At 36.5% G+C, this 27,981-nt stretch overlaps 2 protein-coding genes across 2 annotated transcripts; both read right to left on the minus strand.

Annotated features, from left to right (window-relative positions):
• Nucleotides 1-5,319: 5,319 nt before the first annotated feature.
• Nucleotides 5,320-9,629, minus strand: LOC104231693 (uncharacterized). Its single transcript, XM_009784732.2, is given in 9 exon segments — nt 5,320-5,812; nt 5,963-6,061; nt 6,913-7,032; nt 7,358-7,438; nt 7,511-7,552; nt 8,113-8,286; nt 8,396-8,787; nt 8,790-8,830; nt 8,832-9,629. Coding segments are annotated over 9 exon segments (1,689 nt in total). The 5' UTR covers nt 9,521-9,629; the 3' UTR covers nt 5,320-5,761.
• Nucleotides 9,630-21,807: 12,178 nt separating this feature from the next.
• On the minus strand, nt 21,808-24,861 carry LOC104231691 (protein TRIGALACTOSYLDIACYLGLYCEROL 1, chloroplastic). The gene is made up of 3 exons (XM_009784731.2): nt 24,629-24,861; nt 23,183-23,298; nt 21,808-22,983 (listed from the first exon to the last, which is right to left on the minus strand). The coding sequence occupies exons 2-3, from the start codon at nt 23,224-23,226 to the stop codon at nt 21,948-21,950; spliced, it is 1,080 nt and encodes a 359-aa protein (XP_009783033.1). The 5' UTR covers nt 23,227-23,298; nt 24,629-24,861; the 3' UTR covers nt 21,808-21,947.
• Nucleotides 24,862-27,981: the final 3,120 nt, after the last annotated feature.

The raw sequence follows: 27,981 nt of genomic DNA on the forward strand, positions 1-27,981 counted from the left end.
ACAAATAGGCAAGGATGAAAGGGAGGGTTATTTTGGACTTTTTACCTGCTCTCGTCCCGATAAGGTCTACGTGTCTTTCTTAGTGACGTGTTATATCGGTCCGAAGCCAACCGGATCGTCGACCGTTAGGGATGGGTGAAGGGTCAAATGGTTTGGTAATATAGAGCCATCAAAATGGGTTTGGCCGGTGAGGCCGGTCCAACTTATCCCGCTATTTAGGTAGTATTGGGACATTTGCATATATGCTCGTTTTTGAGTCACGTTTTAATTTGTGTCCGCTTTGCAAAAAAATTGCAAACGTACCCATTTTTTCGCGTAACTTTAGCATACGAGGCTGAAGTAGCAAAGACAATCACGCAAAACTTCAGCATTCTAGTAGACGGGGCTGAAGTTTTTATTTTTGTAACTTGCGAAATTTTTGTTTTATAACTGGCAAACTTCAGCTCTGAAGTTTTTATTTGTAACTGACGAACTTCAGAGCTGAAGGTTTTGTTTGTAACCGGCGAACTCCACTCCTTTTCTCTTCAATTCCTCCACCGCCTATAGTTTCCCGTCCTCTTTCTCTCTCTCCAACAGTTTCTCTAAGTGACTCTCCGTATCTGTCTTGTACCGAACAACCCAAATGATACCCAGAGAATAGAGCAGAGACACACGAAGATGGAATCCAAGAACGGTGGCAGAGCCCAGTTTTAGAAGCCCATTTCGAGGAGGCACTAAATAAAAGCATAAGTGAAATGGAGTGGAAGAGAAAAAAGATGCAGTAGAGCTGGGTGATTTCGTTGCGGACCGAATCGATTTGGGTTTCTTTGGCGGCGATTCTGTTGAGGATGAATTCTTCTTCTTTAAGCCATTGCTTGAGAATGGTTGTAGTATTAGAGAAATAATAATAGTGTGTTTTAGTTGTTAATAGAAGTAGAAAAAGAGGAGGAGGAAGAGAAAGGGGTTGAAATTGTTTAAAAATTGGGTACAGGTAAAACTTTTTTTTAAAATGGATATAGGTTAAATAGGGGCAACCAAATAGGACGCCTCGTGCAATTTTTACGGTAGGATTGGGCTATAATTTTTTTAGTCCATTTAAAATTGAGGCTTATAAGCCCGACCCAAGTCAGCTCGCTGGCCCTTGAGGCTTGACCAAGGCTGGGTCTGGGCCGGCCCGTGGGTCAAAAATTAATTAAATTCAAATTAATTATTATTAAATATTTAATATTTAAAAAAAGTAAAAAGTAAAAAAAAATTATTAACTATAATCCTCATTCCCCAGCCCTAAATTGCTCATTTACCTTTCCATATCAATTAGAATTTAGATTTTTGACATGCATGTAATATGACAAAATTAGTTTTTCCTTTGCTTAATTAATAACGAACTCGAAAAGTCATAGGTAGCCAATAAAATCTTTTCTCAAAAGAAAATATTACTTTAAGTGTCCAATGATCAGTTTGGATTACTTTAATATATTATTAATATTTAAACTACTCTTCAGTATAGATAAAGATCAGTTTTAATACAAAAAAAATAAAAAATTGACCACTAGCAAATTTCAAGAATCTTAAAATTTTATGGACTATAATGATGAAATCAACAAATGATGTTAATCCTACATTAAAAAACCTCAGCATATAAACTTATTAAAATAATCTCTGAGTATGAGGAAAATGAAAGAAAGGTATTGAGAAAATATTTATGTAACTTTAAAAAAAAAACAAGAGATATAGAGAATTTGCATTTCAATTACGAAATTACTCATCAAATATTAACATTTTTGTACGCTCTAAGCAAATAGAAGTTGTTTACCTGATTAATCGACTATGTCACGAAAAATATTTAAGGATTTAAAGAATTCTTTTTTTTGTTAAAAAAATTGAAGGGCCGGCCCGCCCTAACACCGCGGCCCTCTTAGGGCTTCGTTGGGCTGGTCATTTTAAGGCCCATTCAAATGGCTGGCAGGCCCGTCCTAGCCCGCCAAATTTAAAAGCCCACGAGACTTGGGCTGGGGCTGGCCATTTTAAAGCCCATTCAAATGGCAGGCCGGCTCGTCCTAGCCCGCCAAATTTAAAAGCCCACGAGACTTGGATTGGGCTGGGCTGGTCCGTTTTGACAGCTTTACTCACGAGGGGATGAATCGAGAAAATTTTGAATCATAGCTCTAGATTTTTGTTCATTCTTTGCTGTATTAATATCTCGAGATTTGTAGCGATAACTCGGTATATTTACTATAAAACCATTAGCTAAAATATGTTGATGGTTAACTAATTGACGGGCTGCGGAATAGTTGAAGTCATACCCAATCAAAAAAGGATGTTATCCAAATGTATTTCAAGTAATTATAGTAAAATCTGACATGTTGACCCGTTGGCTTTTCTTGCGATACAAACGTATTTAAGTAATTGTAGTATATATTTTTACACAGTTTTTTTGATTTCGCTCTTTGAATATTTTTCAAACAAAAAATTCACTCATTTTTCAAATCTTTCAAAGAAAATTTGAAATATTTCTTAAATCTCATTAAAAGTCTTTGGGTGGGTGACAATTATCTGAGGATAAAACCACTACACTGTTTTAGATCATAAGGAATATTAAATTTTTAAAACTCATAAAAATTTTAAAACAATAGTATTTGTTGGAGTAGTATCAAATATTAGTGGCCGTCCCAAGATATAGGAGTGTACCAACCGAAATGGAAAATCGCACCAAACCGAAAAGTCAAATCAAACCGATTAAAAACCTCAACTAGATTTGGTTTGATTTGATTTGGTATTGAGTAAAAAAATCCGAACCAAACAGACATATAAATATATAATTTATATATACTTTTAAGATTTTATATAGAATTTTCTTTAAAAAAATATCTAGAAATTTTTGGGATTCTCTTATGAGATATAATATTTAATAGCATATGAAGTACTCCATATTTATTAAATAATGGGTTATATGATCACTTTTTTATCAAGTGTTACCGAAATGCATCAATCTCTTTGTTCTTCCATATTCATATATCAAGAAATATTAAATTCGTATATCTTTTTTCGAATTTGAAGTGGTTATTATTATTTAGGTATCATAATAATTTTTATGTTTAATTACTAAATTCGGTTAACCTTGAAAATGTACATCAACGAAACATTATTATGAGACGACTAAAAAAATAATTTCATGTGTTACTAAAAAAATTCTCCCATAAGAATATTATAATAGATAATATGTTTGTAATTTTTAAAATTTTACTAAACATATATTTACTTATAAATTATTTAACAAAGTAAGATTGAAAAAATATTTAAGTAACAAAATTTCCGAAAAACCCGACAAAATCGAACCAATCCAAATCGATATAGTTGGTTTGGCTTGATTTTGGTAAAAATCGAACCAACCCGATCCATGTACACCCCTACCAAGATAGAAATAACGTCACCTGAATTGGTATGGAGTGATTAATTTGAAAGATAAAGTTAGGGATTTCTTTTTTATTTTCTTGACATTAATGTGTACTTTTTCAAAAAAAGAAATATATGTAAATTCCAGAGTTTACTAACTCTTTGTTAGATATTTTGACTAATATTCTGTAAATTCAAGATTTTCTAACTCTTTGTTAGATAATTTGACTAATATTCCGGGAGATTTAATACAAAACTTTCTTTCAAGAATATCCCTTTTTACCGAAGGTAACAAACAAGCCTTTAGCCCATATTGTACTCGGTTGAGAGGCTTCCAAATCAAATGGTTTAATTAGTGTTAATTCCAGGCGTCTTTCTCGTAGTCTTTTCATGCCAAATGTACAAATATAGTAAACTGAAACAATTTTCTGGATAGTGACTTTGGAGGCTGCGGACAAAATTGTTTGATCATCATTCATCATAGTCATTATTCATGCATGGAAAGAGGAGGACACTACATTTTGCCCTTACCACAATTAGAAAGGCTGCTTTTTTCTATCCATTACTTTCAAGCTCTTCATTATTTCACAAAGAATTTTGAGGGTATATTCCAGAATTAATATTTTATGTCATTAATAGTATTGTTGATGTGACATTTTAACTAATTATAGTCGTATATTGCATGAGACACAGCTAGAAGAATTCAGACAAAAGAGATGGCTTTCACAATCACGTAAAGTCAAGAGCCTTTTTGTCTCAAAGGAAATGCTATTGAGGTTGATGCCCTTTTCTGTTATTATATTTTTCACAAGAAACAAGTTGACGATGAAATATTAATTGAAACTTAAAATAAACGTTGAAATAATTGTTTGAATTTTGAAGTTTATTAGTGAAATATGCATTTGTTAATTTGGAGAGTATATTCTTGAATTGAACAAGTAAATGAATGTCAATTTTTATAGTATAAGGAATAATAGTAGAAAGATTTAATACTTCTCAGATTTTCAGACTAGTATATGGACTAGGTTAGTAACAGTTTTGGTCAAACTTTAAGTGGTTATAAGCTTAAGAATGATAAGTGGGATGACCAACTTATGATTTTTGGCCTATCTTAGCTTATAAGCATGTTTGATTTTACCTAACACGAAGATAAGCCAAAAATAACTTATAAGCTAGCTAAACCAACTTATAAGCCTAAATACCATCTTAGCATAATTACGAAAAATTGTATGTTCTATTATGTTATGAAGTTAACCATAAACACATATTCTTTAAAATTAAACATGATTCTACTAAATAGTTGAATCCTTTTATTCGTCAAGATGAAGCCATTCAACAAGTACATTTTTCTTGAAAAGAATCATTGCATTAACATAATGGCTAGGAAGATTCAAAAAGCATTATGACACTAAGATTTCAAAGTTTAGCCAAGGCCAAGCTCAGCATTCCAATACTCGGAACGTCCTATCAGGATTTGATTATTTTGGATGGTCCTAAGACCCTTTCCCTTTCCTGTCTTTATATTTACATTTCCTGTTACTTTTGACTAACTTCACAGTTTCACTTACCCTTTATCCAGATTTCACTCGTTCGGCATATTCCCAAATCAACAGACAATAGAAAGTCAGTGGAGGCTATATTTCATATTTTGAGATTGCTATCCTCTTCATGTATTCCAATGTAACGCAGAGCAGAAAATAAAATACTGATAAACCGAAAAAACTCAGTTTTTTTTTTTCGTTTTTAGTTCTGCTACTGTGAAGCACAATATTTGAGAATCCATAAAACAAACTTAACACATCAGCCCTTGAGTTAGGGACAAATGCATCAGCAAATTGATGTTGCTGTTTTAGAGTCAAATCAAGCTTATCGAAAGGAAAAGGAAAAAAATATAAAACAAACTTACTGCCAGAAAGGAAATCAGACCAAGCTCTTGTTCTAAACAACCCATTGTTCTCCACTTTATAATCAACATAATTTAACTGCCATAACAAAAGCAAGAACACGGGAGGAGAGACGTGCTATTCTATATGTATACTGCTTCAGTTAAAGACTTAAAGCTGATAATAACCAGACCATAGATTTTCTAAGATTACATAAGAAAATTACACTTAAGTAAAAGAATTACAAAAATAAAAGATAAAGTACATTATATTCCAACTCCCTTGCTCGGAAGTAGGCAACAATTTTTGCTCTCTCCATCCAGCAACTATTCACTAGAATACTGTAACTAACTGTTGCTTGTAACAGTTGAAGTATCCGTGTATGTGTCTGTGTCTATGTCTATATCTATGTGTATATTATGTGTGTATGAGTGTGCATATAACATACATTAGAGATTTATTAGTAACTAGAAAAGCATCTCACCATTCCTAACATCTCTTCCAGATTATGGTAAAGTGCTTGAAGTGACAGCAATTGACAATCTTTCCTGGAACACCTAATAAAATGTATAACATGTGATATAAATGAATATATGGCATGATAATCTATGGAAAACTGGAAAAAAGAATAAGGAATATATGCCAAGATTCCATCAAAAAATTCTGGTATAGGCTGCAGAAAAAGAATGCTGGCCACTGCTCATTACCATTCTGAAGTGCTCCAACTCTTTACCAAGCTCTGCCTCAAAGTCTTTCACTGATGGCAGCACATTATCAGGGGAGGGCAAATTTCCTGCTTCAAGCACCTACAGCATTTGTGGTGTAAATTACGTGACAATGCAAATGCTTAAACTTATAAGGAAGCATTGTCAGGAAAATAAGTATGCATTTACTTCTACAAACAATTTTAATTATCTAATATTGGTCCCAGCTCAAATTTATTTACATGAATACATAAGGGTTGTAGCACATGGAGAAAAACTTCCATGCAGCTAAGCTAATTCTTAGATTGCTGAGGTTAAACCTGTGTCTTTAATTAGCTAAAATCAGAGGTGCTTCGGAGTAGGTCACACTTTTCATCCTAGACAAACTGGAGTTCGTCAATATTAGTGTTTTTGAGTCCAATTGATTAGTAGCATCTAGGTATATAGAATTTATTTTGTGCCAATATTTGTAACCAGGATGTTGATGATGATGTTCTCTTCGTCGTTTCTTTATAATATAGTTTACCAAAATAAAGTAGAGCAAATGTGTCAAATGGTCCACTCGTCTGAACCACTATGTCCTCAACAACAGTTATGCATCACTCGATAATAAAATAAAAATTAGCCTTCAAAAGGTAAATTCCACCTCAAGTAACTTTTGAGAATTGAGATTGTTGTCTAACAATTAAAAGTTTGGATCAAGAATAAAAGCAGCAAATGTGATTCAATGACCCAAACATATCATGTACCTTCAGATGACAAGACTTGTTGCCACTGAGAGGAAAATATCAGATCGACAGAAGATATAACACATGATAAAATGTCAGAGGCATTTTCGCCTCCTTCTATAGCATTAAGAAGTTATATCACAAGAGATCAACTGAACAGAATCACATGGGTTCCTAGAAGATATAAGGAAGAGAAACATAAGGATGACTGTAAAGGTTATATACCAATTTAAATCCTTCACAGGTATGTGAGAATTCCACATTGTCGATGTTGACCAGCTGAAGTTGTTCTATTGAAGCAGATACACGTAGAATTGCACAAAGAATTCTGAATTTCCCTCTCATCTAAGGTAGAAAGATAAGGGTCAAACAAACAAAAGAGCTTCCATCTATGCTAACATGGTATCTGCATTTGTCTTATTCATGTCAATTTACTGATATGGGTGTCGGTACTTGGTGCATATCTACAAAATATATTCAAAAAATTGCTAAAAGTTTGACATATCCGTTAGGGGAGTTGGTACTTAGAGCAGATTCTTCAAAGTTAACAAAACTTGCTAAAAACTGAACGTATGCATACCAGATACACACCCATAATGGAGTTAGAGAGTGTATGTCTCTATAGCACAAAAAAGTTAAGATAGCTCTTGGTCAAAACACAATATGATACCTCTTCTGTTAATTCCTCAAGCACAACATGATCACACTTGAGAAGTTTCTTTCTATGGCGCCGCACAAGTAGAGCTATTAACTGGAAACTGACGAAAATGCCATCAGTTTTCAATCTGAATCTTATTCCGAGTAAATAAGGGAGACACCATACCTTAACCTCTTCATCATTATAACCATGCAGATGGTCGCCATTCTGCACAGTAGTTAAGCTTGTCATAATAAATTACATGGCACTCCGAATAACTATTTCTCAAGGTAGATAAGAGGGACTGAATCAGCTGAATCCAGATAACTTAATCATCAATCAATGACAGAGGCCTCAGAATATCTATCCCTCTATATCTCTATCTTTCATATGAGAAACTATGGCCTGTTTGGTTTGGATTAGTTCAGCCGATTTAATCAGTATGTCTAATTAATTCTTTTTTTATAATCAATTAATGTTTCGTTACTGTTTAAAAAACCGCCTTTCTCAAAAATGACTATCATCTTAGTGAAAGTTATTTATTAAATTATCTAGCTATCACTATTCCACATCAAAATCAGTTTCAAAAATATAAACCAAACAGGCCATGACACAGCTATAATTATGCAATGCTACTCATTTGAAACTCTTACACGCAAATACACCAATCAAATCTTTTTGTCACTTTATGCTCGCAACATTACATGCACAAAAATTACCTAAACTCCTTCACATGCAATGGCACAGAAATTTATCTGAATCTTATGAGTAGAGAAATAAACACATACCATTATAATATGGTAAGACTGCTTATGGTAGCCCTTTTTACCAACATAAAGACCGATTTTGTGAAGCAAACAAGCTGCCTCGAGATACTCAAGATCTTTATCCTCCAAGGATACAACGAACCCATCAGAACCATTGCCTGTTTCATACCATTTCCTCAAACCATCTAACATCTCCTACATCAAGAACATTAAGAAAATCATCTCAAAAACAATATTTCCCCCCTAAATATGGAACCAGAGATGGTGAACTTCTTATTGTTTCCAATTCCGAATTATCAAATACCTTCGCAGCACTATAGCACAACGCAGCAGATTTCATGCGCTGTTTGTTATTAAACCTTGTCGCGAGCCTCACTACAGACCTCCACCTCGCATTCGCCCTCGGATCATAGTGATTAAAAACCTCCCCTAACTTCTCCGCAATCACACCCTCCCCTAATGCATATCCAGAAACCTCCATCTCCTCAATCTTAAGTTCCTTAAATATCTCCTCCAATAAAACTGCCCCTGCCACAATAAATTCTGACCTCTTCTTGAAAAAGCCCTGCCTTTGAACCTTCCCCCCAACTCTTCTCTCTTCCTCGCTCAACCTCTCCACTAAGCCCCTCAATTCTTCCATTGTAAAACTCCAATCCCTCCTGCTTTCCTCAAATATGCCGACATTTCCCTCCATATTACTTGCATAGCCATGGAAAATCGCCTTCTCAATATTCCTAATCGTCCCTGATGAACCAATCACTTTATCAATATCGTAATGCTTAGCCTTCCCGTTCAAACCCGAGGCTCGGATTATTCCCTTAATATGTTCCCGCATTACTGTAATTTCAGGAAATTTTTGAGTTAAAGTGACATGCCCCAACGCTAGTGAAATGGAGAACAGAATGTTGCCCTCTTTTCCAATTACGAACTCAGTAGAGCCACCTCCTATGTCAATTGTAAGAACTGTACGGTCATGAACGGGGTGGAATTGAAGTATACCTTGGTATATAAGGCGGGCCTCTTCGAAACCGGAGAGTACGTCAACTTGAAGGCCTAGGGTTTCATGAATCGTGGTAAGGAATTGCGATTGATTGGAAGCTTCTCGAACAGCTGAAGTGGCTACGAGGCGGGAATGGGAGGGAGGAACGCGATGGGACTGAAGAAGATTCTGGAATTTTCGAAGTGCTGTCGTGGCGCGTAGCTGGGAGGCAGTGGAGATAGTGGCGGAGGTAGTGGTGGTGGTAGTATCAAGGCCGAGGAGTACTCTTTCCTTAAACCGATCGAGGGTGAGGAAACGGCCGGTGGAAGGGTCGGCGCAAACTATGAGGAGCTTGAAGGAGTTGGTGCCGAGGTCTACGGCGGCGAAGAGGTTATCTCTGGTGGCGGGAATTGAGGTGGTGTTGGGAAGAATTGGGAGATTGGCCGACATTTATTCCGGCGTCGACTGAAGTGTGCCAATTGTTCCTCTGTTTAGCTATCGCTTTTTTCCTTTCTGATAGCTTGCTTTTCCCGCATATAAATCCCGCATAAATTATTTGGCTGGTGCGACTTGTTAATTGCACACTGTGTATGCGACTTATAATTGCATTAGATGACTCGAATTATAAATCGCGTTAATATATGCAACTTATAAGACGCATTCATTGAACCGACTAATGCCTCTTGTGTATGCCACTTATACATCACATTTATGCCAAACACACCCTTAACAACGACTTGACTTGACGAACAAACAAAAAGTAAATTGAAGAAAATAGATAGTAGTAATACCCTAATTTATATAGAGTACAATAAGAATTCTTCTGAGAAAAGAAAGAGTATATACAAGATTATGTCAATCCCAACCAAGATATATGTCGTATTGGTCTAACCTCAGACTTTTTCTTTCTGACCTCCTTGACTCTTTGACTGTAGTTATTTAAGTGGTATTCCTAGATCGAACTCTAGAAACACATGAACAAAAATGACTTTGACTAGATATTGAAAAGAAACTTAATATATTCTAACTATACTATCGAGATTGTCAGATTGAAGGAGGAATGGAGCTCGTAGAGGAGCTCCAATGGAGGTTCCAAAATATTTTGAGCAAGGAGAAATATTTGAGAGCAGAGCAAATGAGAAGAAATTGTAAAATGTAACTCTCATTCTATTCACATTATTACCATGTGTATATATGTACACGTGTATAACATATATAGCTGAAAATAAAATCAATCTACAATGTAAAAGTTGATGAATCAACATATTACAATTAACTTAACTAACTGAAACAAAATTGCTTAACTAACTATATCTCAATACCCCCCTCCCCCCCTCAAGTTGGATGGGAGGATCTCACAACCAACTTGCCAAGAACAACATTATGTTTAACTCCTGTGAGTGCTTTAGTAAGAATGTCAGCCAATTGGTCAGTAGTGGCTACATGTTGAAGAGAGATCAGGCCTTCCTGAAGTTTGTTCATTACAAAATGGCAGTCGACCTCAATGTGTTCTGTCCGCTCATGAAAAACAGGATTGTGAGCAATGTGGATAGCAGATTGACTGTCACAAAAAACAGTAATGGGACTAGACTGTGGGATCGTAAACTCTTCAAACAATCTGATTAACCATACCAGTTCCCCAACTAATTTCCTGAGGGACCTATACTTCTTCAGCTGAGGACAAGGAAATGGTTTTTTGTTTCTTGGATTTCCAGCTAATGGGACTGTCTCCAACCAGAACAATATAACCAGTAACAGACCTCCTAGAGTTAGGGCATGATGCCCAGTCAGAGTCACAGTAAGCAGAATGGATCAATCAGTATCATTGGAGAAAAATATCCCAAGTGTGGGATCTGTCTTGAGGTATCTAAGAAGATGGAAAGCTGAAGTTAAGTGTGCATCTCTAGGTGCCTGCATGAACTGGATGAGGAGCTGCACACTGTAGGTTATATACAGTCTGGTGTTGGTGAGGAAGTTCAATTTGCCCACTAATTTTCTGTTATATGTAGGGTCAGGGGAAAAGAGTGCCTTCATCAGCCTTCAATTTCACAGCAGGATCAAGGGGAGAAGACAAGTTGCTGTAATCAAAACAGTCATATTCCTTTAACAAGTCTAAGGTGAACTTCCTTTGAGAGATGATGACACCATCTGACTTGTAAAGGACCTCCAGACCTAAGAAGTAGTGAAGTCTCCCCAAGTCCTTGATACTGAGCTGCTTGTCAAGGAATGACTTCAAATTGGCTATCTCTATGAATAGTACCAATGATGATAACATCGTCAACATACACAACTACAAAGATAGTCTAGGATGAATTTTTCTTGGAGAAGAGTGAATAATCATTTTTGAGTGTTTGTACCCCATTGATGACAAGGCTTCAGTCAGCTTGGCATACCATTGCCTGCTGGCTTGTTTCAGCCCATACAAAGATTTTTTTAGTTTGCAAACCACAATTTGCGAACAAGTTAGATCAATCAGAAGACCTGGTGGCACCTCCATGTACACTTCTTCATATAGATCACCATGTAGGAATGAATTATTTACATCAAGTTGAAATATATCCCAGCCTTTCTTCACAATAACAGTAACTAAGACTCTAACTGTTGTCATCTTACAATAGGGGAAAAGGTTTCTGTATAGTCAACCCCTACTTGTTGAGTATACTCTTTCACCACCAATCTAGCCTTAAATTCTCTATACTACCATTTGCTTTATGTTTGATTTTATTGACCCATTTGCAGCCTATTGCCTGCTTTCTAGCTAGCAAGGGTATTAAGTCCCAAGTGTGGTTGGCATAAAGAGCCTCAAATTCCTATGTCATGGTTGTTTGTCATGCAAGACTGAGTGTTGCCTCTCCATATGAGGATGGCTCACTATCTTTACAGATATTTGTCACTAAGTGCTGACTTTGAGAACATAGGGCATCAGGGGTAACATGACTGTGATTGGAAAAAAGTGCACTTAAGGAAGGTGAACCTTGCAGAACATTAGGATGAGATGTGTTAGGCAGGTTACAAATATAATCTTTGAGGTAAGCAGGAGTTTTATGTGTTATGTTGGATTTTCTTAGTATATGTGTTTCTGATTGGGTAGGTGTTGGTGAATGATGATTGGTAGTCTCATGTGAAGTTGCAGGGATAGGAGAATGATGAAAGGATGAGATGTCTGATGTATGCATTGTATTATCATTAGCAGGTGAAGATTCAGGGGATTGATGCACTTCTGGAGATGTGATACTTGTAGGAGTTTGAACATTAGAGTGTGGACTGCTACTTTCAATGCAAGTAGGAAAGGAACCTGATTTGAGGACATTGTACAATGAGACATTCTTAGACCCTAGAGAGAAAGGAAAGACACTTTCATAAAACACTACACCTCTAGAAACATGAATCTTTCTAGTGGCTAGGCTTAACACTTTGTAACCCTTTGTCCCAAAGGGATAGTCTACAAAAACATGAGGAGTTGTCCTGGGCTCAAACTTGTCTCTGTGCACCTTAGGCACAGTAGGATAACAAAGACAACCAAAGCTCCTCAAGTGAGAATAATTGAGCTTCTTGTCATATAGGGGCTCAAAATGTCATTTGTTGTTTAGGTAGGTGGTGGGCAATCTGTTAATCAGGTAAGTGGTTGTCAAAATGCATTCTCCCCAATATTTAGTTGGTAATTTAGATTGAAACATGAGTGCCCTAGTAGTTTCAAGGAGATATTTGTGTTTCCTCTCCACTACCCCATTTTGTTGTAGAGTATAAAGACAGGTTTTCTGGTGAATAATGTCTTTGGATTGATCAAATATGGTGGCTTCATGATTGGTAAACTCCAGTCCATTATCAGATCTGATGGTTTTCACAGAGGTGTTGAATTGATATTCAATCGTGTTTACAAAGGCTTTAAGAGTTTGTAGGGATTGCTTTTGTTGCTTAACAAATGGGTCCAAGTGGACCTACTAAAAATCATCAACTAAAGTGAGGAAGTACTTATAATTATCATGTGTAGTGACATAGTAGGGGCCACATATATCAACATGTAGTAATTGAAAATTTTGAGTAGAGGTATTGGTTCTATGTGGAAATGGAAGTCTGGCTTGTCTAGCCATGGGGCAAATGGAGCAAATAAATGGTTGTTTAGGTGAGAAGTTCGCTGGTATAGAGGATATTACTCTCATTTCAACAAAGGGAACATGGCTAAGCCTATTTTGCCACAAGAAATTTACATCATGTTTATCTAACACATTTGAAGACTCGTTCTTATTATTGTGAATGGAAGTATTTACATTTGTTGAATGAGGATGTAAATGAGGAGGACTACCGAAGACTTCACTATTTACACTAGTAGAAATAGAACAATTGCAACAAAAATTGGCACATTAGTATTTGAAACAGTACTTTTACCCTTCAAACACATGTAACATAGGTAGTATAATCCTTCTTTGCTACTACCAATCACTTGAGGCCTCTTCACTGAAAGGGCCTGAAATAGACATAGTGCATCAGTAAAGAATAAAATATACTTGAGGTGTGTTGCAAGAGAATTGACAGAAATCAGGTTGTACTTAAAGGGGGGAACATAAAGGACTTTGTGTAGAGTAATTTCAGAATTGAGTATCACATCCCCAAATTCAAGTACTTTCACCCTAAATCCAGCTTATCAATACAGGGTATGGTAATGTTGTGATATTACTAAGTGCAATTTTATTGAAGGTCATATGGTTAGAGGCTCCTGAGTCTATGATCTAAAAGTCAGTCTTAGATTCAAAACATTTGCATGATGGTTTCTCAAAGTCAATAGAAGAAGTGCAGACCACAATACCTGCAAAGTTAACAACACAACTGGTGATATTGGCATTGCTGGGAGATCCTTCTCCTGTCTGAAATTGTTGCAGCAAATTCATTATCTGCCCGTATTGCTCTTTTGTCAAGCTGACATTTTGATTCTCACCATGTAGGGTTGGATCATCTTTCTTCTCATGGAGCAGATCAGCTGGGACTCCATGTACATTTGCCACAACTCCTTTCCCTCTGTTGAATTTGTGACCTTGAGTTTGACTTGAGTTATTTCCTTGGTTGAATTGTTGAGTGTTGGTGCGATTTAAGTTCTGATTTTTGTATGAGTTATTCTGGGGATATCTATGTAGCTTGTAATATTTTTTCCTTTGTATGGCCTGGCCTTTTACAATAGTCACAAAATGGTCGACCCCTATTGTTGGCATGTAATGTGTTTTAAAATTCCAAGCTCCAAAACGATTTTGATGTGGTGAAGGTGCAGCATTCACTTGCAGTGAAGTAGACTCAAGGTTCAATTGATTGTTTAGTTTGACTTCCCTCTGCTTTTCCTATTGCACTAACAGGGAGAAGGCTTGTGCCAAGGATGGTAGAGGTTTCATTATCAAGATGCTTCCTCGCATTGTTGTGTAGGCTTCATTTAGACCCATTAGAAACTGAATAAGTCATCTATCATGTTCTGCCTTATGCATAGTTTCCTTTGATCCACACGTACAAACACATGTGCACTGAGATTTGGCATTCAGATTGCTCAATTCTTCCCATAACCTTTTCATTCGTGTGTAATAGGCAGTGATGTCCAAAGAGCCTTGAACGAGATCATTGATCTCCTTTTGAATATGATACAGCTTCACACAATTTGTTTGATCATATCGATCTTCCAATTCCCTCCATAATTCCACTGAATCATTGACATACTCAACACTGTCAAAAATTTCCTTCGCAAGTGAATTAAGAATCCATGAAGTTACCATGTCGTCGCATTTCTCCTATTGACGAAATTGAGGTGAATTGGGGGCAGATTTCTTGCAATCTCCTTTTACGAACCCTAATTTATTTTTGACTGACAAGGCTTTCAATACGCTCCTTCTCCATGATCTATACCCAATTTCGTCAAATGGAACTGGTACTAGCGTCATTCCGGGACTATCCGAAGGATGAATGTATAGAGGATTGCTCGCATCGATGACTGGTTGATCATTTCTGCTCGTATTGGGGGTGAGTTCTTCGGTTTGATAGATAGCCATGAGAAAAGCCCTAAACAATGAAATTGACGAATGTCCTAAATGATATAGTGAATAGACTGACCGATTTTGTAGAAAATACCTTCACTTTGCATAGAAATTGCAGTTCGGAGTTGCGAAAGCAAACCCTAGCAGATGACGGAGAAAGAGAGGTTTTGAGTAAAAAAAAATCCGGCAGATTTCAAGCGAATGTGTTCTGCTGGCTTTGATACCATATCGAGATTGTCATATTGAAGGAGGAATGGAGATCGTAGAAGAGCTCCAATGGAGGTTCCAGAATATTCCGAGTAAGGAGAAATACCTGAGAGCAGAGCAAATGAGAAGAAATTGTAAAATGTGACTCTCATTCTTTTTACATTATTACCATGTGTATATATGTACACGTGTATAGCATGTATAGCTGAAAATAAAATCTATCTACAATGTAAAAATTGTTGACTCAACATATTACAATTAACTTAACTAACTAAAATAAAATTGCTTAACTAACTATATCTCAATATATACGGTATATTTAGAAGTAAATTTAAAAACTATCCGAAGTCAAAACTTGACCAATTTAAGATTATTACTCTTAATTTTATTCTTACAAAAGTAAAAGACTCTTTGTCAAGCTTGATCACCGTCAGGAAGAGTAGATTGCCAAAAGTATACTCTAGCCGACTTTCTTTTTGTTGGAAAAAGAAAAATCTTTCTCCTTTTCGTATTTTTTTTCCTCTGATGGTAAGCAACTTCCACTTCCAACCAAGAGATTGTAAGTTCGAATCATCCCAAGAGCAAGGTGAGGAGTTTTTAGAGGGAAGGATGCCGAGGGTCTATTTCGAAACAGCCTCTTTACCACACTATCATTCCCAAACCCCACTAGTAAAATTATACTGGGTTGTTGTTATTGTTGAAAATATCCTGAAGTAGCAACGTATAACATTACTTTCCCCTCGTAACATTACAAATGAAAACTCGCCTATTATTAAGTTTTCAAGCATATATCCCTCTTTTTTAATTATTTGTATCATTATTGTTTTGTTTTCTCTTATATAAGAAGCCACAGTGACCTGCCTCTATCATCAACATGCCTGCTTAATTTGAGTACATTTTGATGTTAGGCTGCTTGAAAGTGCTGTACATGCTATTTTATTACTTGGACATTATCAATAGCTGCAAAGACCGCCTGCAATTATGGTGGGTCCCTTAGCGTCCACCTGTTCAATTAATACGTAGTCCTGTAAAGAATAATAATTTCTCAAAAGGAGTCTACATCATCAATGGGAGCTCGGAGAAGTAGTGGGGACGCAAACACAATGTGGTCGACGACGGCGGACTGTATAAGAAAGGCGGCGAGAGAGGAGTTAGGGATATCTACGGGCCACTGTGGTGGACACAAAGGAGATTGGTGGTGGAATGAGGTTGTTCAAGGTAAAGTGGAAGCAAAGAAGGCAGCTTACCTAAGGTTAGTAGGGAGCACTGACGAGGAGCAGAAGAGAGAGAACAGTCAAAGGTATAAGGTAGCTAGGAAGGAGGCGAAGATGACAGTGACGGAGGCTAAGACGACAACTTTTGCTCGTCTGTATGAGGAACTAAGGAACAAAGGTGGGGAGAAGAAGTTATTCCGACTCGCTAAGGCGAGAGAGAGGACAACTCGGGATCTGGACCAAGTGAGGTGCATAAAAGATGATGACGGCAAAGTTTTGATGGGAGATGACCAGATTAAGAGGAGGTGGCAGACCTACTTTCATAAACTTCTAAGTGAAGAAGGGGATCAAGATATTATACTTGGGGAATCGAGGAATGCCGACAGTCACCATGAATTAAGTAAATGAAGTAAGTAATTGTAGGGACATTGAGATCGATGAAGTCATGGAGGCAATGCGTAAGATGAGAAGGGGCAGAGCTACCGGGCCAGACGAAATTCCGGTTGAACTGTGGAGGTGTGTGGGTAGAGCAGGCTTGGAATGGCTTACTGCATTGTTTAGTGTTATATTCAAGACTAATAGAATGCCTGAAGAGTGGAGGTGGAGTACAATGGTCCCGTTGTATAAGAACAAAGGTGATGTCCAGAGCTGTAACAACTATAGGGGCATCAAATTACTAAGTCATACCATGAAAGTTTGGGAGAGAGTGGTAGAAATGAGAGTGCGAAGGACGGTGTCTATTTCAGACAACCAGTTCGGGTTCATGCCGGGACGATCTACCACAGAAGCTATCCACCTTATTAGGAGGATGGTGGAACAGTACAGAGATAAGAAGAAGGATTTCCACATGGTGCTTATTGATCTGGAGAAAGCGTACGATAAGGTTCCTAGGAAGGTCTTATGGAGCTGCTTAGAGGATAAATGGGTCCCGAGTAACTATATTAGGGTGATTAAAGACATGTATGATGGAGCTAAGACTCGGGTTAGGACAGTAGGAGGCGACTCTGAACACTTTCCAGTTATTACGGGGTTGCACCAAGGGTCTGCGCTCAGCCCATTCCTATTTGCCCTGGTGATGGATGCACTGACTCATCATATTCAAGGGGAGGTTCCATGGTGCATGCTATTTGCTGATGACATTATTCTAATTGACGAGACAAGAGGCGGCGTCAACGAGAGGCTAGAGATTTGGAGACATGCTCTTGAGTCTAAAGGTTTCAAGTTGAGTAGGACGAAGACGGAATACCTCGAGTGCAAATTTGGAGTTGAGCCGATGGAAGCGGGAGTTGAAGTGAGGCTTGACTCTCAAGTCATTCCCAAGAGAGGTAGTTTCAAGTACCTTGGATCGGTTATTCAGGGGATCGGGGAAATTGACGAGGATGTCACACACCGTATAGGGGTGGGGTGGATGAAGTGGAGGTTAGCGTCGGGAGTCTTGTGTGACAAGAAAGTGACACCGTTACTAAAAGGTAAGTTTTATAGAGCAGTGGTTAGGCCTGCCATGTTGTATGGAACTGAATGTTGGCCGGTAAAGAACTCACACATCCAGAAGATGAAAGTAGCAGAGATGAGGATGTTGAGGTGGATGTGCGGGCATACAAGGATGGATAAGATTAGGAATGAAGATATTCGAGAGAAGGTGGGTGTGGCCCCCATGGAGGACAAGATGCGGGAAGTAAGACTCAGATGGTTCGGGCACATTCAGAGGAGGAGCACTGATGCACCGGTGAGGAGGTGTGAGCGACTGGCTGTAGTGGGCACGCGGAGAGGTAGAGGAAGACCTAAGAAGTATTGGGGAGAGGTGATCAGATAGGACATGGCGCGACTTAGGATTACTGAGGACATGGCTCTTGATAGGGAAGTATGGAGGTCGAGCATTAAGGTTGTAGGTTAGGGGAGAGTGTGAATATTTCTACAGCACAATAGAGTGAGACTATCCAGTTAGGAGTTAGACTAGGAATGTCATTGGTCGTCTATTGATGCAGAGCTTTACCTTCTAGTTGTAATATACCAGCCAGCTATTTCATATTTCGTATTTCGTATTCTGTATTTCATATTTCATATCTCTTATATATTGTTGTTATTTTTATTACGCATTTTTATGGTACTAATATATCATCTCCTATTGCTTTTTTGAGCCGAGGGTCTCCTGGAAACAGCCTCTCTACCCTTCGGGGTAGAGGTAAGGTCTGCGTACATATTACCCTCCCCAGACCCCACTTGTGGGATTATACTGGGTCGTTGTTGTTGTAGTCTACATCATCACATTTTTTGGTTATCTACAAGCCTCAACCTTGGCTATATTTACCAAAAGGCACTGTAAGGATATCTAATGGGATAAAGCTAGTATTCAGAGATAGATTTGATTGAAATTCGAGAAAAAAGAGTTTTTGAAGTTGTGTCGAAAAATAATTTTTGAAAGTTGAAGTTGTGTTTGGACATGTATTTTATTTTAAGAAAAGTTGAAGTTTTGGGAGTGAAAAAAAAAATTCACCCAAAAACTACTCTAAACCAGTTTTTGGGAACTTGAAAATTTTGAATTTTTTTTCTTAATACATGATCATGTTTCATAAACAAACAATATTTTCAATTTTTTTTTGTGGAGAAATGAAGTCAAAATCTGCAGTCAAACGGGAACAAACACAAGGGTAAAAAGTTGAAAGCTTACTCGGCAAAAGAGTTACATTCGATTAACTCAGAGTTGATACATGAAATTTTATAATATCGTAGAGCTTGACTTTCTTGAAGATCAATTTAATATTTAATAGTTGTTAAGTTCTATATTGTGTTTTTTTAAAATCATTTTTGGCATGTAGGAATTAACTGAAGCATATTCCTACAAAAATTCTCTGCCAATATCTGCACAAATTAGACCCTCAAAGTTTTTTTTACTTAAGGCTTATATAAGCTATCTCTCCCCAAACCCTACTTATGGAATTATAATAAGTTTTTATTGTTGTTGCTGCTTATATGAGCTATACAATGTTTCATAAAAAATCATTATTCAATCTTAAGTGATATGCTTAAAATTTATTAGCTCAAAGTCATTTTTCAAATTCAAATTAATTTAATTAGTGAGGTAGTTTCACTGCAATTCAAAAAAGAGCAGTTTTTGTTTTATAAATTTTTAAAAGCTTCGTAATACAATTAAAGCAACTTATCTTTCACAATTGTAACTAAGATCGTTTGAGAAAAATGAAAACTTTTGGAATTTGTGGTCCTAAACAAGTAAAAAGGGGTCCAGAGTATTTGTATGTTAATAAAAGCTTCCCATTAAGGGTAGAATTGTAAGTTTAAGCTAAATTGTTTTGAAATTTAGAAAGGGGTTATTCTTTTTGGAATAGACCAAAAATTTTACACTTGCCTATGGTTGTTGGGCCCGAGCACAGCCCGGACTAATCGTAACTAGTATTTAAAGAAATGGTTATGGTACAAGCACGAAAATCTTCAACCTCGTCATGTAAAAATCTTGTTTTGTACACAAACTTGAAGAATGGCAAAGATAGCGTGCGCAACCGAGTGAGCCAAATTGATTCCTGCAATGTCATTTTTCAAGGGGAGAAATTAAAAAATAGCGAGATTTACGGGTGGTCATTCAAAAATAGCCACAGTTTCAAAAGTAATCGAAATTTAGCCACTTTTCATGTAAAGATAAATTTGAACTAAAACATTGTTCAAAATCCGGAAAAATACTCCAGCATAAATACTGGAGTTCCAGTATAATACACCGGTCCTGCATAATATATTGGAGTTTGGAGCACCGGTGCTCCAGTCTCCAATATATTATATTAGAGCCAGCAAAGTATACCGATCCAACATAATATGCAGGAAGTTCATACACAGGTGCACCGAACTCCAATATATTATACTGGACCGGTCTTTATTGCAGCAAAATAGTGGCTATTTTGATTGACTAGGTAAACGCTGACTATTTTTGAATGACCAGTCTGAAAATTGACTAAGCCGTGCTATTTTAACTTTTTTAAGTTCAAGTTGTTCACAAGCTCATTTACTTTCTCTTATATCAAAGTGTCAACTTTTAATAGTAAAACTTCTCACTAAGAACTCATGCAAATTGCGATAAAAACTTATCCGCATCAAGCGTTTACCCAAATCTATCTATGGTTAAATGTGTATTAGTTAATCATGATTTAATGATAACCATGTCGATGAAAACATGTGTCATGTATATATATAAAAATTGCACGGGGCGTCCTATTTGGTCGCCCCCATTTAACCTATACTCATTTTTTAAAAAACTTTTAACTTGTACCCACTTTTTAAATAATTTCAACCCCCTTTCTCATCCTCCTTCTCTTCCTTCGTTTTCTTCTTCTTCTTCTTCTTCTTCTTCTTCTTCTTCTTCTTCTTCTTCTTCTTCTTCTTCTTCTTCTTCTTCTTCTGGTGCTGCTATGGAACTAAAGAAGGAGCCATATGTGTCATTGTCATACGTCTTTGCTGTATTTCTTTATGATATTATATTTTCGTTATATAAACTACTTTCTAATTACATTTAAAACAGTTGCTAAACTTTGAGCCGGGTCAAAAACTAGCCATTCCTCCTAACTTTTTCTGTTTCATTTGGGATCAAAGATGCATCGACCCGTACTCCATTTTGCTTTTTCTTTCTAAAAATGCTCAGATGGAGATTTTGAATTGTTGGAATGATAATAAACTCATTTTAAAGATAAAACAATGTTTCCCCGGTGTAAATATCCTATGACACTTCCCTTAGGAACTTAAACTGAGTAAAAATAGAACTTTAACATATTATCTTTAGACTAGTATTGAATAGGTTTTACTCCTCCTCCTTCTCCTTCTTCTTTATATAGTGCTGAAGTCTTACAAATGAACTAAATAGAGCTGAAGTTCGACAGTTACAAAAACAAAAACTTCGCCAGTTACAAAACAAAACTTCAGTTTCGCCGGTTACAAAAACAAAAACTTCAGCTCTAGAACCGAAGTTCACCAGTTACAAAACAAAAACTTCAGGCCCGTCTACTAGAATGTTGAAGTTTTGCGTGATTGTCTTTGCTACTTCAGTCCCGTATGCTGAAGTTATGCGAAAAAACGGGTATGCTTGCAATTTTTTTTGCAAAGCAGACACAAGTTAAAACGTGACACAAAAAGCGAGTATAGATGCAAATGCCCCCGTACATATTGTTTGGTGTAAACACCTGATGCAATTACCCAAATATATTAACATGCTATATCGAATCCTTGTAAATATTAACCCCGATCCCAATTGAGAGTCGAAGGAAGCTCAACGGGAAATTTAGCCAAAATCCAAAGGGGTGACAAAACCCGATTTGCATCAGAATTGGCTTCCAATACTAGCATACATCCATTTTTTGTTCATTCATGGGTGCTGATTCTCTTGAAACAATAAAATAATGGCTACAAAATTTAACATCTTGAAACTTCAAAATTGGGAAAACATTAGAAATGTCACACACAATTCTTCAGGGAATCGCCAGCACCCTGGAAGAAACAACAAGAGAGAACAAAGTCAGCTATGAATATGCCAACAAGAGATAAAACTACTGCTGAAGTAGTAGACTCTCCAACCCCTTTGGCACCACCCAGTGTGGTGACCCCCCAAGCACAGCTTATGATGGATATAATAGCACCAAACACCCCTGATTTAATCATCGCACTAATAAGGTCCCATGATCTAAGAGCTCTCAGAGCAGAATCCAAGATTATGTTTATGCTAATTCCATAAACGCCGTCAGCCAAAAGGGCGCTGGATGCCATACCAACTGTAAAGCACATTAGGGTTAAAAAAGGTAAGGCTATGCAAGACGCAATCACTCTTGGTGTCACCAAATAATCAACAGGATTTGCACCGAGAACTCTCAACGTGTCAGTCTGTTCAGATACCTGCATAGTGCCCAGTTCCGCAGCAAATGCACTACCGATACGCCCAGCAACAACAATTGATGTGACAACTGGACTTAGCTCTCTTGAAAAGGCAAGGGCCAACACCCCACCAACAGATCTATTTAACCCTAATCTAGTGAATTCTCTAACAAATTGGATAGTGAAGGCCATGCCAACAAAAGCTGCTGTTAACAGACAGACACCAACCGACTTAGGTCCAACTCTTTCCAACTGTTGAAGAGTATTCTTCCAGTGGACTTTACCCTTTATGATCCTAATAATAACCTGCCCTGCCAAGATAGGAACTGATAATCCCCTCCATAAGTACCTGGGAGGTGACCACTTACTCAAGAACGTTTCTCCTCCGTCTTCCCATTCTTCCACTGTAGATGTGTCCTCTTTAGATGCAGTTGTGTCCTCTTCAGGAACAGAGAGACTTGGATGACCATCATTAGAGTTAGGAATCACACAGAATCTTTTCAGTTTGATAGGTTTTAGAACCTTACGGATCTGAGCTCCTCGATTAAAGTCAAATCTCCGAGGAAGCCAATTCAAGCTCAAAACTTTTACATTTACAAGACTCACCTTATTATAGCTGCCTCTGCAATTCATACAAAGCTAGTGTCAGTCAATCTAACTGATGCAGTCTATTTTGAAAATCCACATCAGTATCCATGTGTGGTAAATGGAAGTTGAACATAAACACATCACATTGCATGTTATACATTTACAGACACATTATAGAAAGTAAACATACACTTTCACATATAAACACAAAACCAAAAGGCAAAGAGAGAGACCTTCCGGATAAGTGAAGAGGATAACAATGAGAAGCTGCTTGCATGTTGGTTTTGAACTAGGGCCCTTGAAGTGAAATCTTTGGTCTTTTAAGTCACTCTCAGCACAAGAAGATGACCTGCTTTAAGTAAAATGGAGCGTTAAATCATTACAAATTTAGAGTTTCAACCCCAAGGGAATACATAATTTTAGGTAACAAGATTTGCAATAAAGCAAGCAGATGGTGCCAGTGAATATAAGACATCTGATGTAGAAATCTGAGACCTTAGGACTACAAAGAAGAGCAAGTATCTTCTACAGTCAGCATCATCATATGTCATCAGGAACATCACAACGATGGAGGGAAGCCCTCCCCGTCAAAGTGGCACCTAAACTTTTGGCACTCTGGCCCTCTACTAATTCTTGTGGCATTTTGACTTCATCTTCACAAAGATAGTCAAAAAACTATGACAGTGTAAGCTATTAGGTAACTTTTCAAATGCACTTTGAAGGCATTAATCAATCTAATAGAATTTCATCTTCCAAGTCAACAATTTGGGTTAATAAAGCCGGATTAATTATTTAAGGGGGCATCGCTCTAATCGCTTATGTAGTAACATTCCTTTTGAATGCCTAGGTTGTAACCTTTATAGCGATAGCACGTCAAAAAAGATCTTTCGATCAGGAAAAGGTAAAGCCTTAATCATTCTTTACTAGAAAGCTTTTTTATCTCAACTAGATAGTCAACTGTAAACGATCAAAACAAATTCGAGATAAAATTGAGGTAAAATGACAACAAAACCAAGAGAGGACGGGACTTGCCCAAACAAAAATCCAGAACATTCCCATTTTCCACATGATGAGTCTGATACCAATTCCTATAGTTCTACCTCTTTCGATCAAATATTTCCTCTACTTCATAGCAGTAATTCATATATTTCATGGACTACCTTGTACAAAAGTCAAACAAGTTCTCATTTCAACAATAAAACAAAGAGAAGGCAAGTGAAACCTGTTTTACACTAATTATTTAGCACTATGAAATCTCAGTTCATGAACAATACATAAGACCAAGAACTAGAATCCTCTTCAACTGAACTCATCTTACTCTATCTTTCACCAATGTGTCCCTACAAAAGCGACCAAAAATCTACAAATTTCCCGAACTTGTAACGAATACATTAGAAAATCCCAGTAAAAGTATTCGCAGGAATTACCATTATTTTTTGCCAGTTTCACCAACATTTAGCATTATCTCAGCATCAATTCGCATTAGGCACAAAACTAAATTTCCTAATATAACACGAATTTAAAATCACTAAAATCAGGTGCTACAAAACAATTACAGAAATATACCAGCCATAGCAGTTCAATTCACATTTCCAGCTATATCACAATCATTTCAAGCTAATTTCATTATTCAATTTCGAGGAAATAAGACACTGTTGAAAGAATATCGAGAAATTGACCTTTTGGGATCCGAACTTGCTTTTGGCAGAGACAGTCTTATTCTTCTCCACTATCTGTCGCATGGAGTGGAACGACGCCGTTGCTACCGCTTCTCTCCGGCCCAGGAGCCGTTGTGGGTAGAGCTCCTCTGTCAGTCCGTCAGCTATTGGCCGTCTCAAAGTCTCTTCCTTTTTCCGAATTCTTGTTTCATGTTTTCTTTTTCTCCTTTATTTTGTTTCGTGTGAAAAGAAAGAGAGAGTAAAACACCGAGTTATAGCTAGTTTGGCCAAGCTGCAAAAATCAGCTTATATTTTTTTTAGAAGTGATTTACTCAAAAGTACTTTTGGTGAGAAGCAGTTTGTGTTTGACTAATTAGTTTGAAAAATACTTTTAAGCAGCAATTAATGTTTGGCCAAGCTTTAAAAAACTGTTTCTAAGTGTATTTTTCTCAAAAGTGCTTCTCAAAAAAGTGGTTTTGAAAAGAAACTACTTTTTTCTGCTTCTCCAAAACTGCTTCTGCTTCTCCTCAAAAATACATTTTTTTTTCTTCCAGAAGCTTGGCCAAACACCTCAATTTTTGGCCAAAAGTGTTTTTGGCAAAACAAAAAAAAAGTACTTTTGGCCAAAAATAAGCTTGGCCAAATAGGCTATTAGTCCCTAGCTTTAGTTGTAATTTCATTTTGGTACTATAAGGGGTCGTTTGGTTGGAATACAATTTATACCGGTATAAGCTATGCCGGTATAATTTATATTGGGATAAGTTATGTTGGGATTAGTTATGCTGGGATATTGTTTATTCATTGTTTGGTATGTTGTATTAAAAATGACAATTGCATAATTTTTAAGAAGAAGGTATAAGTTATACCGGTGCTAAATGTCACACCTCCTTTTTCCGCGCCCGCGGGGGTACATGGAGTTTTTTCCAATTAAAGGACAATCGAAACAAGATTATTTATTTATTTCAGAGTCGCCACTTGGGAGATTTAGGGTGTCCCAAGTCACCAATTTAATCCCGAATCGAGGAAAATATTCGACTTTCCAAATGAAGTCTGCGAACCAGAAATTCTAAGTAAGGAATTCTGTTGACCCGAGGGAAGGTGTTAGGCACCCCCGAATCCCGTGGTTCTAGCACGGTCGCTTAAACTGTTGTAATGGCTAAAATATCTGATTTTAATACATGTTCAAAAACTATAGTGTAATTTTAACTTTTAACCGCTTTTATTGTTATTATTATTTTTATAGAGAATTGCAACATCGTGAAAATATATCTCGAACCACGTCACATCAATGTACCCGTGGTTATCGGCATATTTCAACTCTGTTGAGATTTGGATTTGGGTTACATAAATGCATACCCATATTTAAGAAAATAATTTGTTAAAGACGCGCCTAGAGCGACTAGCGTATTGTTGTTTTGGGAAAGGCCGTAAAATTTCACTAGACGGCCAAACCCGATGTTCTAAATAATTAATACATACATTTGTGAGGGTCCCGCAATTGGTGCATTTTATTGGGCGAGGCTCATCTCATTTATTTTTAAAAGACAATCCTAAAATACCTACATTATTTTCTATTAAATATGTCTCTACAAAATAAAATAAAAAAAATGTCTTAATTTATTTACATGCTGAAATTAACCAATAATATTTAATCTAAAAAATATTTCTACCAAGTTCCTACTAGATGGCCTATTCGTTTGATTTTTGACTCGACGAAGTTACTACACCATTTATTTATTTAGGCAATATATGCAAATAGTTCAACTGTTAAGCTATCGTCGAATGTTCCACTATATGTATTAAATAACTACATGATTCTGATTTTTTGCAAGCTAAATAATTTGTACATACAAATAAAAAATCAGAATATAATTAAAGCTAATTCAGAATTTCAACTCTTTATTTTTCGTATTCATGCTTCATATTCGGATTACAATAACCAGCTTTTCAGTTGTGTACCTGATATTGGAAGCAAAAGAAAATGAAGATGAGAATCAACAACAGTAATAACAGTACAACACAGCAACAACCCAGCAATAGTAACAACCCAGTAACAGACCGGTGGAATAATAATCCCAAAACAAATGCTTCCAACTTTTATGAAACAACAACAATTAATGCTGATTTCAAACAATGAAAGAAAGCAGAAGATTTTTAGTTTTTTTTATTTGAAGGTTTGAATATTTTTCGGAATTTTCTCTCTCTTAAATGTTCAGCCCTTTTCTCTCTCTTATTTTCAGATTTGTTTCTCTCTCTCGTTTTTTCTCTTTATTTCTGTGTTCTTTTTATCTGTGTTCTATTTTCTGTCCATAATCTTGTTTCAAGACTTCCTATATATAACCCATCCCATAAATCTTTCAATCAATTAAAATCAATACTTTTTCTCTACCAAACCCATTATCTTCCCACTCATCCCCATTACATTAAATTAACATATCACACCACCCCATTATATTTTGTCCCCCATGCCTAACATAAACAAATACAAGATTCCCTCACACTAAAATTTGTCTTGTCCCCCTTTATATTAAATAACTATATCACAACCCACCCCATTTCATTTTGTCCCCCATGCTTCACATAAAAAATTACAAAATATACAATTCCTAAACTACCCCTCTGACCTTATTGCAATTACCAATTTAACCCTGAACGTACTACAAATTACCAAACTACCCCATCAGCTATAACAATCAATTAATCAAACTTAACCAAAATATAGACAATATGATCAATTTCTAACAATGTTCGAACAACAATATGAACACGGATGGACATCATAACAACAATATCACATGAACACAAATTGAACAACAAAGAACAACTAAAATTTGATTGAACAATATTTTTAGCAACAACAAGCCCATTTTCGGATTCAACAACAACAACAATCAAACAAGTATATTTAGATTTCTAAATTCAATATTATTGAACTTAAAATTAACTCTAACAACATTACAACCAACAATTCCTATATTAAACTTTATGAGACAAATTCAAGAAATAATCATAAATGGTAAACAAGAAATCAAGCTATACAAATTTCGGATTCAAGATCAAACAAACAAAGTATGAACATGAATGAAATCTATATTAAACAACAAGCATGACGGATTCAAACAATTAAATCAAAATATTTCCTTTAACACAACTAAATTTTTTTTAGACAAATAACAAGATCAACGAAGAAACAATTATGAACTTAAGCTTGAACTTAACAATATTAACAATTTCTAACAATACATAAACACATGAAACAAATTGAAGAAACAGTTAATTAAATTTTAATTTGAATCTAACAAACATCAAACTAACAAATTCTTACCTAAACAATAAAACAAACATGAAATAAACATGAAAAGCCACTAATTAAC

Source organism: Nicotiana sylvestris, chromosome 1, assembly GCF_000393655.2.
Source record: "Nicotiana sylvestris chromosome 1, ASM39365v2, whole genome shotgun sequence".
Classification (NCBI taxonomy): Eukaryota; Viridiplantae; Streptophyta; class Magnoliopsida; order Solanales; family Solanaceae; genus Nicotiana; species Nicotiana sylvestris.

What these genes read in the sequence shown, in the direction of transcription:
- LOC104231691 (XM_009784731.2), bottom strand. Translation starts at nt 23,226, where the DNA reads ATGCAAGCAGCTTCTCATTGTTATCCTCTTCACTTATCCGGAAG. An exon ending in CCTCTTCACTTATCCGGAAG is followed by an intron (nt 22,984 to 23,182) that starts GTCTCTCTCTTT and finishes TATGAATTGCAG; the next exon opens with AGGCAGCTATAATAAGGTGA.